This window comes from Corapipo altera, unplaced genomic scaffold (genome assembly GCF_003945725.1).
Source record: "Corapipo altera isolate COAL_440 unplaced genomic scaffold, ASM394572v1 45, whole genome shotgun sequence".
Lineage (NCBI taxonomy): Eukaryota > Metazoa > Chordata > Aves > Passeriformes > Pipridae > Corapipo > Corapipo altera.
The window spans coordinates 55,107-74,871 of NW_020884877.1; the positions used below are offsets into that span (position 1 = coordinate 55,107).

Genomic DNA, 19,765 nt, shown 5'->3' on the forward strand with positions numbered 1-19,765 from the left:
AAAAATAACATTTAAAAGACTACTTACTTTTGTATACTGTGCAAAATCTGTTGTATTCAAATAAGATTCTGGAGAACTTGATTAAATCTGATATGTGTGTGTCACTTTTACATGCAGTGAAGTGAGAATTCAGCATGTGCTGCTGGAATGGAGTCTGTCATTAGTTTATTCCACACTTTGACTGAAAGTGAGGGCTTTAGTATTCGTGATGAAAATAGCCAAGTACTGTCAGCATGAAGTAGTTCATGTTACAAAAATGTTGCAAAAATATTACGAAAATACCTCCTAGAAGCATGAGGGGTATTTTTTTATGTTATCCATTAAAGAATTTATTAATGATCTGTGTGAACTATTTAAGAGAAAATACATAATCATCTCACTGTTCTCTTACTGTCTTTGTGCATCTGGTTTGTGACATACATCAATGTGAACTTCTGAAGTTGGATTTATTTTGTGCCATGGAATCCTAAATAGTGATGCTACAGCTTTGAACCTTTGGAAACTTGCACTTCAAAGCAGCTCTTGCTTGGCTCTGTTTCGAGATGAAGTATTCCATATTCACAAAGCTGCAGAAGACTTGTTTGTAAACATAAGAGGGTAAGTTTTAATTCAACTTTTATTCTTTCAGAACCTCTGTTAAAAATACCATATTTCTTGAAGAACTGTTTTAAAAATATTACTTCTGCTTCACTAAAGTTCTGCTTATTATGCAAACATTTTTGCTTGATATCTTGACTATTTCTTTAAATGCATAACTTTTAAGGGCCTGATTCCATAACCACCACACCTTTTCTTTGTCTCAGTTCTGAAAAAGTCTCATGAATCAGTCTCTGAAATGACAAAAGTTAAAAGTAATGATCTCTCCCACAAATCTTGTGTAAAAAAAAAAAATAAAAAAAAAAAATAAATAAATGATGTCTCTGCCCACAGCAGAGAGGTTGGAACTAGATGGTCTTTAAGGTCTCTTCCAACTCAAACCATTCTATGATTCTGTAATTCTATAATCTTGATCTTGTGAAGGGAAATGATGTTACAAATGTAGAGCTTGCTTGAAAAATTGCATCTGGCTGCCACTTTCTGCAGTATTTGATGTAAAAACTCAGAAACAAAGTTGGGAGTTCTACCAGCAGCATTAGGAGTACTTCAGTAGAGGTTTTTTTTCGTTTGAGTGACTAGTTTCAGCATTTAGCTCTGATTAGGGAAATAAGTCTCATGAGCTTTTTGCTATGTCCTGCTTGCTACAGCATTGCAGCTCCTCGAGATGCACTCAGGTCTCGCTGAACTGTGCTGCTGATTCTTATTGCCCTCTTGGGTTGTTTTTCTCTTGCAGCTACAACAAGCGAATTAATGACATCAGAGAGTGCAAAGAAGCTGCTGTTTCACATGCGTGAGTGTCTTACAGAGTTTTCCTGACTGACTTCAGTGTTGGTTTTCTTAAAACAAAGTTATAAAGAATATATAAAAGGGATTTGTTGAATGCTGAATTACTTGTGCATTTTCAAATGAGATCCTCTTTTAAATCTGGATTTGCTTAATACCATTACCAATTTAACTTCCCAAGTTTTAGATTAGTTTTCAAATTATCTGGATGGCAACATTTAGTTTATTTTTTAGTTTCTTTTTGTCTGACTACTTAATGAGAATGCAAATTAAATAGAAATGTTGTAATGGAGTCAAATGCACATCACAGAGGAGGGGCAGAGAACTTGGGGGTCAAATTTATTGATACTTTGGGAATATACAGTGTTGGTGATGGGGATGCCAATTTAAGTTGAACCACATTCTTCAAAATTCTGAACTTGTGAAGTTGATATATTGTAATCTGCCTATGCTTGGGCTTAAATGTAGAAAATCAGATGTTCTGTGGCTAGCACAGTGGATGATGTCTGGGATTGTTCTCTTGATGCAGCGGTTCAATGCACAGAGAGAGACGCAAGTTTTTACGTTCTGCACTCAAAGAGCTGGCCACTGTCTTGTCTGATCAGCCAGGCCTGCTGGGCCCCAAGGTAATGATGCCTCTTATGCTTTGCATTGGTACAGTCTCACAGTGTGTTTCTCAGTGGTAATACCACATTGAGTTTGTTTGGGGGGGGGAAAAATCCCACACTTCACTCTGATAAAACCTACTTAGTTTTCTAAATACTTTGGTTTCAGAGACTGGTTGCCTCTTAACATGCACCAACTGTCCCAACTATTGTGTGTATCTATGAGCTTGTCAACAATTTTTCTTTTTCAGGCACTTTTTGTATTTATGGCATTATCCTTTGCTCGTGATGAAATTATTTGGCTCCTGCGTCACGCAGATAATATGCCAAAGAAGAGCGCAGATGACTTCATAGATAAGTATGTGCATTTTCAGTGTTATACCCTAAATATTAGAATTTCACTGACAAAATACATTTCAAGGCAAGGGAACCTCAGAAAAGGATGGCTATATAGAAGAGTTGAGACTATGCAGAAAACTTTTACCTGGGAGTATTAAGCTTCCCAACAAAATAGAAAACTAAAAGTACTGCCTTAGAAACTGGAGCACATCAGTAAAAATTAACTTATAAAATAAAAGTGTTTTATGTAAGTCTTGTGCCTTTTTATTTTGAATAAGCAAAAACAAAGTTTTATCATGTGTCTTTGATGTTACTGATTTTGCATTGATAAATCAGTGGAGGAGGTAGGAAAACTGTCGGAAAGCTTAATTTGTGGATTTGTAGAAGGTCTCTTGTAGCAAAACTGTCTTTCAAACAGTTTTTGAAATAAAACTAAGCTTTATTTTTGTAATTTATGACTGCATGAATGTCACCATAAACAGATGATAAAAATGACAAAGGTGATTACATGATCTTACAAATGTGGACAGGCAGGAAACTTTGATTTGTTCTCAAGATTATTGAACACAAGGTTGAACTGAAGGACTGCAGGACTTTAAACGAGTGACAATCACAAGGCCATTTCTAGCTTCACTGGATTTAGATCCTAAGGAATGAAGAAGATTCCAGAGCCTCTCTGAAACAACCTGGGCAACTATCGACCAACCTCATTTCTTGAAAAGAAAAAAAAAAATACAGAAAAGCAGTTATTACAGTTGTATTTTTCAGGTGTAACCACTTTTTGAGAAAAACATTTTTTCAAATTGAACATTACAAAAGGGCTTCTTAATCAAAAAAAGTGATGAATAGTTATACAAACCTTTAAGGGTTACTGTGGTGGTATGCTGCGAAATTACCTCCTGTTGGGTGGATTTGACCTTGCAGAGAAAATGACCCTTGTAAGCTCCTTTTACAATGTGAACAAATACTTGCATACAGAAATTACCTATTGATAATTGTTTTAAAAGCAAGGTAGAGGAGGAAATACCCTTGAGAAGCATTGCACTGATAGAAATTGGGGTTTTTTTACCTTCTTGACTAGGCACATAGCCGAGCTAATATTCTACATGGAGGAGCTCCGAGCACATGTGCGGAAATACGGCCCAGTGATGCAGAGATACTATGTGCAGTATCTCTCTGGCTTTGATGCTGTGGTCTTAAATGAGCTTGTGCAGGTATGGCAGCACTGGGGTTCCGGGTTCTCAAATGCAAATTTTAAAAAGGGATCTTTGTCCAAAGTGACTTCATGAAATGCCTCCTGGTTTGTGGGGTTTGATGAACATTACAGAATAAAGCAAGTTACTGTTTAATTCTAGGATATGGAGTTGTGCTTTTAGTTTCTGTATAGAATCATAGAATATCCTGAGTTGGAAGGGACCCACAAAGATCATCCAAGTCCAAGTCCTGGTCCTGCACAGGACCATTTCCAAGGGTAACACCATGTGCCTGAGAGCATCATCCAAATGCTTCTTGAACTCTGCCAGGCTTGGGGCTGAGACCTCTTCCCTGGGGAGCCTGTTCCAGTGCCCAGCCACCCTCTGGGTGAAAAACCTTTTCCTAATGCACAATCTAAATGTCCCCTGACCCAGCTTCATAATCATATGTATAGGTATTCATATAAGAATACTTTGTTATTATCAAGCACTGTTATGTTTAGAAACAGTGCAACAGGTACTGTCACTGAAGGGGGTTGTAGAAACTTTTTCATATTTAGCCCAACCAAGAAATTATAAACTTTCTGAACTGCTTCGGTTTCATTTCCTAGTGACCCCACTAGATGGAGCCCAAACTGAAACAAGAATAAAAAATGGACTTGAATTTTAGTTGTCATTAATTCGTAACAGGTATCAGGCATGAGACTAGACAAGTGATTGAGTGGTAATTGGGGTTTTTTCAGCCTTTAGGTTAAAATGTCAGTCATTGCTGGAATTAAGAGAAACTTCTATATTGTACTATTTGATAGAAATATGATCCTATTAGTTGCTGAAACTGAAAAGATTTATGTTGTATTTTGTAAGATTTGACAGCCTGATAGACCATTTTTCAAGTGAAGTCAGTGTTAGTGGAAAAAAGTTTTGAGAGGGTTTCTTGGAAGCAAAGTGATGCTGAAATGGGCTCCATTGTATCCTGCCATGGCCAGGTTTTCTTTGCCTACGGGACAGAAAATACATAGCTGCGTTTACTGACAGATTTTCCTATTTTGAACAGCTGTTGGTTTGAAAGCAAGCTTTCCTAAGTATTTGTCACCAACCAATGAATTAAAAAGTGAAAGCTTTTAATTTAGAAGCTTTAAATGGCACTATTTGAAATATTCTATCAATTCCATTGATTAAGTTAAGGTTTTTGTCACACTATAGCTGATAAATGGGGCATGGGTGCTGATATTGTTTCATAAACCATATAATAATAATAATAATAGCAACAACATTTATTTTAGAATCTTTCAGTGTGCCCAGAGGATGAATCAATCATCATGTCCTCTTTTGTAAACACAATGACTTCACTAAGTGTGAAACAAGGTAAGTTTAAACTGAACTTGGAAAAATGATAACAGACTGGCAGATTCCATCACTTTTTGTTTCATGCAATCAGTAGGAGCAGATAACTTGTGTAAACTGCTTGTGTTCCCTTGTTTCTCTTTCGTTACTATATCTGCTTCTTGTAGTGTGTCCCTTTTCCAGGGCAGTTCCCTTCAGATAGAGCTTTTGAAGAATGCTGTTGGGTAGTAATATATTTTAAAAATTCATGTATTCTAATATATTTTATATATTTAATAATAGAAAAGTTATTACACATATTTCCACATAAATATTTTAATTTCTATTAGCATGATTATCTGGATGAAAATTTTTTAGTAAAAGCATGAGGTTTATTACCCAAATAATTCTTTAGTCCCTTGGGGTTTTTTAGAAGATCTGATATAGTATATCTGAATTTGTAGTTGCTTTCCTAAAGGTTTTCTATTCTGTATTTTTCCCTGATGCAGTTGAAGATGGAGAGGTATTTGACTTCAGAGGCATGAGATTAGATTGGTTTAGACTGCAGGTAAGACTTGGTAAATATACATGCCACGTCACTAACTTAAAGCTAAATGTAAATTACTGCTCTTCTGGATTGCTCTCAGACTGCAAGTGACAGGCCGTCTAAAAATAACCTACTCTTAAAAATCAAACAAATATTGAAATAGATAATTTGCTACATTTTGATATGACTTTGCTTTGCATAATTTTTGCAAATCATCCTTTGAGGTGTTTATAGCAGTTCAGAAGTAGAAGGTGTTGAGGCTAAGCAGTTTGGCGGCTGTGTGGGATGTGATTCAGCCTGCCCACGTTGTTAAGGGAGGGCTTACAAGTGCACATTTGTGTTTTGTCAATAGATTTGGTTTACAGTTTATCTGTGAATTGCTGTCACAGTCAAATGATATTTGGAGACTTCACTGAAAGTCAGTTTGCTGGTTTTTTTCAATCTCTAGTGGAAACATAAAAGTTTTAAGTCCGTGCACAGTCTTCCAGTACACTGGTGTCTTGTGCATAGCACAAACAGAAATGGGCAATAACAATGGAATTTGAAAAAAAGCAGCTGCACATGTAACAGCAGATTTTTTTTGTGTGTCTTTCCAGGCCTACACCAGTGTTTCTAAAGCTTCACTTGGTCTTGCGGACCACAGAGAACTAGGAAAAATGATGAACACAATCATTTTCCACACGAAAATGGTAGATTCTTTGGTGGAGATGTTGGTGGAAACCTCAGATCTTTCTATATTTTGGTATGCTACTAAACTGACCCTACAAGTTTTTTATTATTTCTTGATTGATTTGTCCTTGCAAGTGTAACTTTTAAATGGCAAAATTCATAGGAAGATAGGCCAGTGGGAGAATAAACTGGGATTTCTGGTTTCCAGCAAAAGTAGTTTGAAAAAGGTATTTCTGAACATCTATTAGAGAGAGTCTTCAAGCAGTAGCATAAGTCATCTGGACTCATTTGCAGATTCTTCATTAATACATTTTGCAAAACGTGCAAGTTTTTGCAGTCCCTGTGTGGCAAACATCAGAATAAAAATATGATAATGATGATAATAATAATAATAGGGATGTGCAAATAAAATGCATAAGAAGTGAATACAGAAAACAAATGTTGAAAAAATTATTAAAGCTCAGGGCGGTTCTTGGTATAACTACAAATTGACACTAGTAGCATATTTGATTTCTGTGAAGTAAACAATTTGCAGCAAAATTATGTATGTATTGCATTTAAATGTCTGATTAATAACTGACTTTTCCTGATCAGTTTTTATAGTCGTGCTTTTGAGAAGATGTTTCAGCAGTGTTTGGAGCTTCCCTCTCAATCAAGATACTCAATTGCATTCCCACTGCTTTGTACTCACTTTATGAGCTGTACCCATGAACTGTGCCCTGAAGAGGTAATTTTTAAATACATTTCCTTGTTATTTTCATCTGTCATTCAAAGTAGAGTGAACTAGAGCTGACCACTGCAAGAAGGTGTTTGTTATGGCAAAATAAAATTTGAGGGAGGAGAGTGGTAAAAATGGAAGTAAAACAAATAGATACCTTGTTACATGATTCTTCACCCACAGATCTCAAAATCCTTTTGTGAAGTTAGAAGGTATTATCATCTTTGCTTTGAAGAGAGATTAGCTAAGGTACAAATGTTAGATGACTTTGCTGGTGTCATTCAGGTTTAGATGCTAATAAATTCCATACTTAGAAGCAACAGTTTTGCCTGTCAAATGGTTTATAATTTCATAGTTAGGAAAAGGAAATAGGAGGTGGAGGGGGGCTCTGTATGGCTTATTATAAATAGTGTTTCTTCAGTAAGAAGAAAAAAAATAATCCTAAATGATACACAATATAATGCAACCATTTGCTTTGGTAAGAACTGGGCGATGCAAGCCCTTGTTGGTTAGAGTTAAAAATAAAAAAATACGGTCTTACTTGAAGAACTTGATCCTTTGTTAAAGGAAGCAGTTTGAGTCTGAGGAAATTCTTTCTATTTCTGCTGTAACCAAATAGATCCTTTTGTACATTTCCTGTATGTGCTTTGACTTTGGAATTACTCTGGGATTAACTTGACCATTTATATGTAGTGCTCATGAAAGTGTGTTTTCATTCTTAACAGTGCTCATCTGAAACAATGAGATTAATAAGATTTATTGTAATACGCACAATATGGATTTTTCTTATTTAAACATTAAATTCTTTTCTGCTAAACTTCATTGCAGTAGTAGGTCTGTATCATTATTTCCCTTGTATGCTTTGTTTTAAACAGCTGCAAATGCTATTTATAGTAGAAAACCACTAAAAGGTTTCCAGGAAAACTTCCCTTCAGGACAAGAGATGTCTTTAAGAACAATTATAGTAACAGTAAAGCATCAGTAGCCAAAGTCCACTGGACACCAGTTACTGTTCATTCAACTTCAGCAAGCACATTTTGTCACAGCCAGCAGAACTCAGAATTCAATGTCTGAATTGTATGACTTAGCAACTGTTATCATTTTGGAAAAATAACCTTGGCTGGGCTGTGTACAGTGTGTGGTAGCGTAGCTGTAAAGGAAACGTCAGTGGTGAAAGGAAGATTTCAGTGAGACAGAGGCTGTGCTTGTGCAGATCCAGTGACAAAGGAACTGAATCCAGAAATTAATGCAGCAGGGCTTCGTTATTGACTTTTTCAGTGGTCTGAAAGACACTGCTCTCTCTTATAGCTTGAGCTGCATGCTCTTTTGCCCATAGATTTAGTGCTGGCACAAATTAATGAAGAGGACATTCAGAGAGACCTTGGTAATTGGACATGTTAAAGTAGGTTTGCTCCAAAATTAAGCATGAAAACCTACTTGTTAAAAATCTTTTTTTACCTCCTTTTACAGAAAATATTTTTAATGATAGTATGTCATGTCAATGACTTTGACAATGTCATGGTTCAAATTGCTTCCAAAGAGAAATAATATCCCAGTGTCAATATTATTGAGGGCTAATTAATTTATTATTCCTCATACCCTGGTTATATGACTCAGTGAACTGTTCTCTTGCGTACAGTGTGGTTTGTGTGTTAGTTGTGGGACTGATGGGAAACTGAAAATCCTGCTTCCATTTTTCCCTTTTAACAGAGACATCATATTGGAGATCGTAGCCTTTCCTTGTGTAACATGTTCTTGGATGAAATGGCTAAGCAAGCTCGAAATCTTATCACAGACATTTGCACAGAGCAATGTACATTGAGTGACCAGGTGAGTGTGGTTGTGTCTGTTTTAATTCTCTTTTGAGATTTTTCTCAGTTCAACTTTCTGAATTTTTAGGGTTCTGCTTCCTGTTCACTTTTTTTCTCTGTGTTTTGGGGCAGTTTTCTTTTATGAAATTCAAGGTAGTTTGAAAAAGAATTTTTAATACTAGAATTGTGTAGTTCTTAGTCAAAGGAAACGTGTTACTTCTGTTATGAAGTCTGCTAAAAAATGGGATTTTAATTTGGAGGGCCTATTTCTTTTTGTTTACTAGTTGCTGCCAAAGCATTGTGCCAAAACTATCAGTCAAGCAGTGAACAAGAAGTCAAAAAAACAGACTGGCAAGAAAGGAGAACCTGAAAGGGAGAAACCAGGAGTAGAAAGCATGAGGAAAAACAGATTGGTTGTGACAAAGTAAGCCACCTCTTCTCTTCCTTGCACCTTGAATCCCAAGTCAAAACATATGTGTTTTACATACTGAATGCTTTTTGCTTTATTTTTTCAAGTTTAATTGACTGTAAATATGGCAGCTTAGTAGTTTGTGAGCATATGATGCTTCTGTACCTTGTATAGTGGCTGAGTTCTGTTACACAGAGCAATAGGAATGTGTGTCTCTTGAATTTATCCCCTTGACTGTTTTCTTTCCTGAACAGAAAGGATCCCTGTGCTGTTGTAGCTAGGCTTCCTCAATAGTCATATTAATTGCTGTGGGAATGTGAGTACAAGGAGTGGATGGCATCTTTGATTCTGCCCTGCTTAACACTGTTAAGTGCAGGCTGGGCAGACAGTTGTTGCTGCTCCAAAACTGTTGGCTACCTTTGGCTCCTGAGTTGGAGTTGTGGCTCTAGTGGCTGCAGAAAAATTGAGAATAGCAATAAATCAATAGCAAAAGCAAAAAAAACACCTGAAAGAGAGAAGAGGAAAGGTTAATAAATACAGTTTGGGGTGTAAGAGATGAGAGGGTAGGAATGGGTATAAGGTAGGTGTTAGGAGAGCTCAGGGGACAGGATGGTAGAGTGATAGAAGTGTGAAGAGGAAGGAAGCTAAAAGAAGGAAACAAGAAATGTTTAGTGTTGTGGCTGGGAGTGCCTAAACACACACACTGATGAAGGGGAAGTAGTTTTGCTACAGTTGCAACAACCAAACATCAGAGAACTGTTGTTGCCTTAAGACTGGGAGCCAAAAAAAACCTCCAGGCAAATTTAACTTAGTAGAGATAAGACAGAGAGCAGTCCTTTAATGAAGGCCTTCATGGTGCAAGGAGTACACCATGCAAGGAGACACCGTGTCCAGGGGTTCCACAGTTTATGGTGTTATCCATCCAATCCCAGAACTATCTGCTCCCCAGATCCTCCCCCTGCCATGCCTCTTCAGAATTTGATTTGGGGGTCCTAAGACCCCTTTTGGCCTCATCTTCCTCTTCTTCCCAGCACATTACCATCCTTTGGAGCTTCCCCAAGGTTCTGAACTCAAAGGTTTCTTTGACTGTGATGGCATCTTGTTGTTCGGGCCTGGGGTGCAAATGTTCTTAGAATGAAGGCCTACCTTGGAAGGAGTCTAAACAAACTCAGAGAATTTAGAAAATGTGATATGAAATAGGGTAACAGAGTTGTAGTTTACACTTACCCAACCCTAAAGTGTGACAGACTATATAATTATGCTAAAAATCTACATTTGCTACACAGCTACTTTAAAATCTACAAAAACATAAAAATCCTAAAAATTCAAAGTCATCACTGTAAAGATTAGAGAAGTTGAGAGAGAAGAGCTTACTTGTAGCTTAAGATTCCCTCCCCCAATGTTTTTTTTGTTTTTAGTACTGGTTCGTGGCAAATATTACTTGTATTGCTAAGCTCAGTTAGGAAATAAACACCAATCTGTTCTTTTGAGGGGAAAAAAAAAGACGTGTATATATATTAAAAAAATCTCCTATCGCTCTACGTGATGCAGATCAATATGCAGGATGTGTTCTTAGCCAAAATACTGGTTTTAAATATGCTAGAGAAGTACCTCAAAGCAGAAGACAATAATGAAGAGTTAGACCTGTACCTGCTTTTGAGGCCTTGTCCGTTCAGCGTGTGCTTTCCATGATAACGTGTGCTTATGTTAGATTAAATGTTTTCCTTAATTTCCTGTTGCCTGTTCTTAAAGCCTGGACAAACTGCACACTGCACTTTCTGAACTCTGCTTCTCAATCAATTATGTACCGAACATGGTGGTTTGGGAACACACGTTTACCCCGAGGGAATATTTAACGTCTCACCTGGAAATCCGCTTTACCAAGTAAGAAATATTGTAGAGTTACAAGCATTGATGCACAAGATAATCCCTTGCTGATTTATGTTGGAAATACTGTATACTTACTACATTAAACAAGGGTTTAAAAGTGGATTAAGAAAATGATGAGTAAAATTCCAACTAAATGATTATTAAGTTACATGTGCAGACATAGACAATTGTCAGTTCCTGTCTTAAAATGTGTTGAAATGCAAATCATCTGTTCAAGAGCCAGATCCTGCATTCCTAGTCCTATCTATTTTGTGGGAGTTGGTGACACCTGTCTATAGGTATTTATAAAGACTTATCTTCCCACCGTTCTTTTGCTCAGTGCTGGATTGTTTCGAGTGTTTGAGTTCACTTCCACTGCCTTGCTGAAAGGAAACCTAAAAATCAGAACTCAAGACCTGACAAAGCCAACTGAGAAGATATTTTGGTTAGTTTTTTTAATAAAAAATGTTGCCAGTTAGTATTCCTGCCTGTTCTTACTTTGATCTTTACATCATTTTTTACAGAAATAGGCAAATGGCAACTGCTGGAAAGGACTTCATTTAAACCACCCAGCTATCCTAGATGTATTTTATGCCAAAAATTACTAGTTATATATTTCAAGCAGGGTATAAGAGTTAATAAGCTTTAATCATCAAGACATAGTATTAGGGCACTGGAGCATTCCAGTCATTCAAGTAAGACCAGGTAGCATAAAAGTGAAGATAACTTCATGAAAGTCAGCTCTTATCTTCAGGTTTATGAACTTAAACCAGTGTTGATCACTTGTGCTTATTTTAATTTTTTGCTTGTGAACTGGGGCTGAAGTGACAGGCAGATGACTGTCAGAGGCTGCTTTCCTTTTACTTGCCTCATGAAAGAAATAAGACTTGTCAGCCAAACAAATTAAATGTTTGATTTATAATTATTTGTCAGATCTTTAAGTGGCATTTCTTTCACAGGCTTACAGTTTCCCTTTTAACATAGTGTTTCACTGTTAGGATTTGTTTACTCTTTTAACCTGCTCATGTGTGATTGGACTAGAGTGATGCCACTTAATCTTGTTATTATACCAATTTTGAATTGATTTTGAAATAAGAGACTGCCTCAGAAGCAAACTGTTGGAAGTACTTATTTACACATATCGAAGTAGCAACAAAAGCATTACTTTAAATAATCTGATGTTCTCCTCCAGAATAACTCCTGTTCACCTCTGATGAAGGAAGGAATCTACCGGTTTTGTTTCGTTGTTGCTGTTCTTGCCTTTGAAAAGCACGTACCACTTAAAAGCTTAGCTCTGAAAGTCTGAGACCATTATAAACTTAAAATGAACACTACAACAAGTATCTGTTTACTAAGAAGACTTTACTTTTAATGACCCCATGATACTGTTTGCTTGAGGGCCTGGTTTTAGGGACATACTGAGTCAAGCCTATGCCCCCTGTAAAAAGCAATACACAGTCCTTCATGCAGTTCTGCTCTAACTTGAAAGCTTTTCTAATGTATAGAACATCTATTACTAGAAGCCTAGTTTTATTTAGAGTGCGAATTTGAACCAATTAAAGTATGCCTGGACTTTTTGGTTAAAGATAAAAATCACTGTGTTAGCTAAAGGGAGATTTGTTTTTCATTAATAGGATTCCTATTTATTTACTTAACAGATATATTTTTAATTCATACTTTACTATAGGTATGTGGGTTTTCTACAGATATTTCAAACTAAAACTGTGACAGCAGCTTTGGTCAAATAATTTTTGCCTTAGTTAATATGCTTTGAACACTTCAATACATGATTGCATTTCCCAGAAGTTTTGCATTTTAAGAGACTTTTAACAGTAATCTGTTTACCAAAATAGTTGTTGTCTAAGTCTTGTGCAGTGTGGATTGCTCCTATGTATATATTCAAGGGGGAAAAAAGCTTTACTGAAAAAAGGCTCAGTGGGTATTCCTAGTGTCACGGAATTTTTGCTGGAACCACAGAAACAGTTGTCTTTGGCATCCAGAACTGTTTTTAAAAGTGCTAGTGTAGTATTTGCATTGATTGGAGTTTTATACTTGCAGATTGGAGAAGTATTCAAGTAAAATGAAAATTTTCCATCCTCAGATGTGTTCCAGGCAGGGCTGGATGGAGCTCTGAGTGACCTGGTCTAGTGAAAGGTGTCCCTGCCTGTGGCAGGGCAGTTGGAACTTGATGGTCTTTAAGATCCCTTCAAACCCAAACCATTCTGTGTATTCTATTGAAAGCTGCATCTTTGTTGAATTTTACTAATAAATGAATTCATTTGTTTCGAATTCTTTTGCTTCTGAAAGGTCAATTGTTGGAATGACTATGTATAACCAAGCAACACAAGAGATTGCAAAGCCTTCAGAGCTGTTGACCAGTGTGAGAGCCTATATGACAGTCCTGCAGTCAATAGAAAATTATGTACAGATCGACATTACCCGAGTGTTTAACAATGTCCTGCTTCAGCAAACCCAGCATTTAGACAGTCATGGTGAGCCAACCATTACCAGTCTCTACACAAATTGGTAAGTCATTACATGAGTGCTCGTTACAAACTTTTTAGAGGTTTTTGTGTTTTTTTGTTTTTTGGGTTTTTTTTGTTAATGAAAAATCTGGAATTGGAGAAGTGGAGTTATTTATATTTTCTTAAGTTTCCAACATCACAACTTTATTTCTCTCAATACCTGTTAAAAGCAGTTTAAGGTTTGCCTGTTGTGAAATTCACTTTTTATAGGGACAAGATGTAGAGTAAGATACAGGCATCAGTTGAACTATAAAAATAAAACTTTGATTTGTGGGCTTTGCTGTCCCTTGTCACACAGCTATGCTTTATCTGTATAAGGTATCCATGAATATGTGTCTTTTCATCTAAAACTTTTTCCTTTTTTGATAAGGTATTTGGAAACTTTGCTACGGCAAGTCAGCAATGGTCACATAGCGTATTTCCCAGCCATGAAGGCATTTGTGAATTTGCCTACGGAAAATGAGTTGACATTCAATGCTGAGGAATATTCTGACATATCAGGTAAACTTTGATATTTCTCCTGAATGTTTGTGAGGGATAGCTACTGTATTGCTTCAGTAATTGGAATAACAGCATCTCTTAGAGCAATTGTTATTGGAATAACAGTTAAGTTTTAAAGTTAACATTTGTTAGCTTTCAGTAGTATTTTAAGTACTTTTTATTCATGCTGCCTCTTGTTTTGCTTTTCCAATTTTTGGTCATGTTGGAGTTGTTGCATTTAAGCTACACAGGTGAGTATTTGACGTATGGGTGACTACTGCTTCAGTTCCATTACCAAACAAGTTCTTGTATCTAAAACTCTACTTCAGGGGAAAGCATTTTTGCACTTAAAACACCATCGCTAGATACACCATGGGCTGCAAATGAAGTGAAGGAGGAATGTTTGAAGTAGAACATTTTCTTTTATTTCTCAGAAATGAGAGCCCTGTCTGAACTTCTGGGACCGTATGGCATGAAGTTCCTCAGTGAAAGCCTGATGTGGCACATCTCGTCACAGGTTGCTGAACTTAAGGTAACCTTGGGAAACTGGTGGGTGGAAGGGCGGGTGGTTTTTTTAGCTATGCTTCTGCATGCCATTTGTTTGAAATGACTGCATCAAACTGATAAAGCTGTGAATTTTACTCCTTTTTTTTTTTTGGTAGTTTGTTTGCACATGTAGTACCTGTGTATCCCACAGTGCAGACTACATTAGATTTCTGTGTTGGATACCCTAAGTTAGGAGTCAAGTCTCTTTGTATCATCAGTGAAAAGAACAATGATTTTTAAGATCTCCAGGTGCTTGTGAAGCCTTGCCCAAGACTCTTCAAACTTCGGATGAAAATCTCAAATTTATCTTGCTTATCTCTAAGGACTTATTTTCTTTACCATGTGTGTTAACCTCTATTGTTTAGTCTGCATGGATGGGAGACTTGAGGTCATTTTTTCTTTGTTAGCTTTCCTCAGTTTTAGATGTATCTTTCCCTCTGTCTCAGCAGTAACCATTTATTATAAATGTCTGTGTTCTGATAAATAAACCTCATATCTACAGCAACACAGGCAAATAATAAAGTTGGTGCCATGAAAAAAATTTGGACGGACGGGCATATCAAGGAAGTTAATTAATGTATGTTCAAAACAGCGGACAATGACAGGGGACCTACTTGCTGCCTATGTAATTAACTGTTCCTGGAAAGAGGTTTTAATGAATTTAATAATATGTACTACTTTCCCAGGATAGTCATACTATTAAAGTATGACTTTAATAGTTGCAATCTATTGGCATAGATTGGCTTTTCATATGACTTTTTCTTTTAGTGTCGTTTCCAAATTTAATTCCACGTTGTTATTACATCTCTTAATTTTCGGTATATCTAACCACTAATTACAGTAAGGAGTTTTTTGTAACTATTCCTGCATGCTGTGTTTTTAAAAATGTGTACGAATACTTCAGAGATCTAAGGAACTTTCATTTTTTTTCCCTTCAATAATTTATTATTATTAGCAGACCAGGCCTTTTAAAAGTGTGTGGTTTTGATACATCCCATGTTACAGTTTCAAAGATCTTGTTCCCTCTGTAAACACCTGAATTGCAGTGCTGCTGAGTGGCTGGGATGTGTGATGCCCCAAAAGGTTTGAAGCCTTTTATTCACGTAAGCTTAAGGAGAGGGGCTGCTCATGCTTTCCAAGGTGCCACGTTTCAAGTAAAGCACAGGGCAGATGTTAGTTGCTGCTCTAATTGTGCATTTACTGAGGAGTTGTCATACTTCCTCAAAATCAACACAATTTACACTGGAGCTCTGTATTTTTTTAAAAGGAACTTGAAATTCTGTCTGAAATCTCTTGTTTTCTGATGCTGCGGAGGGTAACCATAGCATAATGTAGATCCACGTGTTTGGAGGGAAAAAATGAAGTAATAAAATGTTCATCTCTTTGACTGAGATGCAGTTGGCTTAGCAAGAGAGTACTGAGAAGCATCTGTGTTTGGGGGAAGAAAGCAAGAATAGAACAGAATGGGGACTTCATTAAGAGTAGGGTTCAACATTCTTGCTTTGCTTCCCACGGTGGGACCAGGTGTTGGTTTTATATCTGAAGTTTAAGACTGGGGCAAGGAAGGGGAAAATTGCCTCGTTGAAGTGACTGAACTATATGCCAGCCTGTTCCTTTTAAATCTTAACTAATATACTGGTTATTCTTTGTGAAGCTGAAAGCTTGACTCAGTAATAATGTGCATGGGCTATTGCCCTCAATATTGCCTTCTGGTGAGTTTTGAGGGATTTAAATTAAAATGCCACACATCTGCCAAGTTCTGATACATCTCTTGGTTTAAAATTGCCTCTTGATGTCAGTGCAAACCAGTCTTGCTTTGGCTTTCAGCACAGGAGTACACCCTGTGTGTCTTGTGTGTGTGCACATGTGCACACATTGATCATCATCAAATGGTTTGGGTTGGAAGGGACCTTGAAAATTCTTCTAGTTGGTTAGTTTGCTGAATTTTGTGTAGCTTCCTTCTTTCCTTGCTTCTGAGTGAAGGTGACAAGAAAAAAATTAGGTCCACTGGCTGGATTATGGGTGGACTTGAGTTTATGGGAATAGCTTATAGGTCTACATATTTAATGAATGTTAATTTTTCCTGCTGCCTCCTCTGGTAATTAAGATGGATTGGAATGCATCCACTTGAAAAAGAAAACTACTAATAATCACTTTGGAATACCACCCCCAACCCAGCATATCTTGGTTTCTCCTTCCATCTTTTTTACCTTGATATTGCTTAGTATTCAAAGAACTAATGGAAATCTTCAAACAAAAGGAAAAACTTTCTTCAATTTTAAGAAGAACACAAAAGATCTAAATTTCCTTAGCCATTGGTTGCCCTCTGTCTAAAGAGAGATAATCATATTTTCCATTTCTGAAATAAGGTACTATGCATTCAGACTGCAAAAATATTTTTGGTAAGAATAAACTACCCTATTCTTGCTTGAAGAGAGTTTAAAAATACTGCTTGACACAACATAAGTTCCTCTATTAACAAGAAACCTTTTTGGATCTGACATTTTATAGGTGTGATTATGCAATCTCTATAATGTAAAACTAAATCTGATACGTGTTTAGAGAATGATTTCAGGAAAGTTATTACATTTACCCTAATGCTACAGGTTGCATGTATGAGAGCTGTTAAAAATCAGAAATAGGGACATATTTTCTTTTCATTTGGTCAAACTGACATGAAAACTACTGCATTTGAGTTTAACTATTTCAGGCTAAGGTGTTGGAACTTGAATGAATATCTTTGTTTTTATTTTATATTATAATGGAAAAAAATTTCAAGTAAACTGCATCAAGATTGAACAGTCTGACTCTTACATTCTTGATTCTATTTTTCAATTTTACCAACATTAAATTTCAGCATAACTAGTGAAAGGAGTGTTACAATCTGCTAAAATATTGCAGAAAGAACTTCTGTATTCGAATATTCCCTTGAGCAAAATTAAAACTCATACAAGTTATCTGTTGATACCAAAACTGTTTTATTAATTGCTAAGAGATGCAAAGAGAAAGAGGAAAAAATAAGAAAAGATTAGAAAATGCTAAGATTACTTTTAGAAGCAGAGAAAAAGATTACCACCAAAAAACTACCTTTTCGTCCGAGCTGATTTGTGGAGTGGGGAAGAGAGAGAAGCAGTTTTTGCCTTTTTTTTCCTCTGGTCTCTCCTGCTTTCGATGTGATGCTATCTCTTTAGCTGCAGGGGGGTCTTAGTTGTCTGGAATGCAGCCAGGATGTGGGCCTCTCTGCAGCTTAGCTGCTCACACCGGGCGGCCCCAGGCCGTGCGGGAGGTCTCGGTATGCACTTCTCAGCCCTCAGAAATATGGTCAGGGTGGAAAAACTCACGCGGGTAGCACGGTGGGTCTTGATCCACTCCAAGATGGCAGAGGTCCAGTCTCGGACAGGCAACTCCCAGGCGGCAGAAGGAAAGGTGAGGGCGAGGCAGAGGGTGAGGGCAAGTTAGCGGTTATAGCCAACTCTCTCTTCCGTTCCTCTTTCCCTGCTCTTCCCAAACTTTTCCTCATCTTTTATAGTGTTCAAAGGAGGTTGTGTGTGGTTTCTTGGCACATAGCCCTATTCAGATGTTCGCAGAGATATGATAACTATGAACAAAACCAGGATCTTTTGACAGGAAAATTCCAGTGGGAAAATCTTGGTGAGAACTTCTGGTGGAAAACTGACACAGAAGTTTTGGTAGGAAGTTTTTGACAGGCAGAAACAATGGCGAAACATAATTTTTGGCATTTGTATGTTATCTGTCTGTTACAAGGAGCACCCCATAAGAATGGATTAGTTTGTGAATTTGCATTTTTATTGATACCTGTATACTTTTCTTATGAAAAGCTGAATGCCATGAGGAGCTATTGTCTGGTTTTACTGAGTTTCATTCCTTTGCTTTAAGAAGTAGTACACATTGCTCAATAGAAAAAATCACGTTCCAAGGGATATCTAATGCTCTGGGGTATGATTCAGAGCTTGCTTTTGTGTAGAGTATTGCCTGAAGATAATATTGATATTTTATCCCATTGTGAACACAGGGGGTATATCTGTACCCCATGGGGTTAGTTGCCTTTCTGCTGGGCCAAAATATCCTGAATCAGGCATTTACCCAGTTAACATGCTGAAATCTGTAGCTGACTTGAATCCTTGCTTCTTTATAGAAACTCGTGGTGGAGAATGTTGAAGTTCTAACACAGATGAGGACCAGCTTTGACAAGCCAGACCAGATGGCAGCGCTCTTTAAAAGATTATCCTGTGGGTCCTTCTAAACACACTGAGTTGCTTTTTATAGTTGTCTTTGTAAAGAAAATGAGAAAAATTAATTTCTCTGTGTTAAGCATACAGAAGCAGCAAAATGTACGTGAGATCATGTAAACTGGTGGATCTTTTGAAACTTTTCTAGTCTTCTCACGTACAGATAAAGTGAGATTTCAGTGTTAATTAGTGCATGGGCATTATAGCAGTGATGAGCTTTGAACATCTCATAGCTATAGCAAAAAAAATATAAATTATTATTAAGAGACATTTTTGGCCTCAAGAAAGCACTGAACCAGTGTTGGCATCCAGCACTGACACCTGTGTGTACCAGGTTTCATTCCTGACGTGGTTAACGTGATAGTCTTCTACTGAAAATCCCATTGTGGATTCAGCTATAAAAGCCTGCTTTAGCACTGTTTATTTTGACTCTTTTAAGGAATGCCATTATTTCAGTACCTTGCTGTTTTCTGTACTTTGTTAAATATTTCCTTTCTCTTATTTGAAGAATTGAGTTTCTAATCATCAGCACTTTGTTCACTGTTCTCCTTTCAGCTGTCGACAGTGTTTTGAAGAGAATGACAATTATTGGTGTTATCTTGTCTTTCCGATCATTGGCACAGGAAGCACTTAGAGATGTAAGGAAGAACAAAATATGTTCTTAATTGTTTTCATTGTATTTAATTTAATGGAATGACAGGAGGTTTGAAGCTTCACTGTTTAGGGATGCTACCTCTTAAAAATGTGGGTAAAATGGCAATACTCAGCCATAACTTTGAACTGCAAGTTGGGGTGGAGGAATCTACTTTTTGAGTACTGTTCAGAGAAATGTTACATTAAAACATACAGGTTTTAGTTTAGAACATTGCCTCTCAATGTTCTCTGTGTTTAGTAGATTTTAAAAGCTTTTATTTCATTTTGTCTGAAACAGCTTGATTTTTGCATTTGTTAGGCTTTAATGTCTTAAATCCACAAACAAATTCAAATGCATTAAAAAAAATTGATTAAAAAGGAAATAAGTCCAGTAAAATAATGGTAGTGTCTAACTTATCATTAACATTGGAAAGTCATCTTTCTCATTTTGTATGTGTTTGTGTCTCT

At 36.8% G+C, this 19,765-nt stretch overlaps 1 protein-coding gene across 4 annotated transcripts in view; it reads left to right on the top strand.

Annotated features, from left to right (window-relative positions):
• The window catches only part of NCKAP1 (NCK associated protein 1), a 60,569-nt gene that overhangs the window by 27,820 nt on the left and 12,984 nt on the right, over nt 1-19,765 (top strand). For all 4 annotated transcript variants that reach the window (XM_027637268.1, XM_027637267.1, XM_027637270.1 and 1 more), the window contains 17 exons: nt 441-597; nt 1,331-1,387; nt 1,910-2,006; nt 2,237-2,343; nt 3,406-3,538; nt 4,801-4,882; nt 5,350-5,408; nt 5,984-6,129; nt 6,651-6,783; nt 8,485-8,604; nt 8,870-9,009; nt 10,747-10,878; nt 13,171-13,389; nt 13,759-13,889; nt 14,303-14,400; nt 18,571-18,664; nt 19,220-19,302. In XM_027637268.1, coding sequence (XP_027493069.1) covers nt 441-597; nt 1,331-1,387; nt 1,910-2,006; nt 2,237-2,343; nt 3,406-3,538; nt 4,801-4,882; nt 5,350-5,408; nt 5,984-6,129; nt 6,651-6,783; nt 8,485-8,604; nt 8,870-9,009; nt 10,747-10,878; nt 13,171-13,389; nt 13,759-13,889; nt 14,303-14,400; nt 18,571-18,664; nt 19,220-19,302 — 1,988 coding nt within the window. The remainder of the gene's footprint in view (nt 1-440; nt 598-1,330; nt 1,388-1,909; nt 2,007-2,236; nt 2,344-3,405; nt 3,539-4,800; nt 4,883-5,349; nt 5,409-5,983; nt 6,130-6,650; nt 6,784-8,484; nt 8,605-8,869; nt 9,010-10,746; nt 10,879-13,170; nt 13,390-13,758; nt 13,890-14,302; nt 14,401-18,570; nt 18,665-19,219; nt 19,303-19,765) is intronic.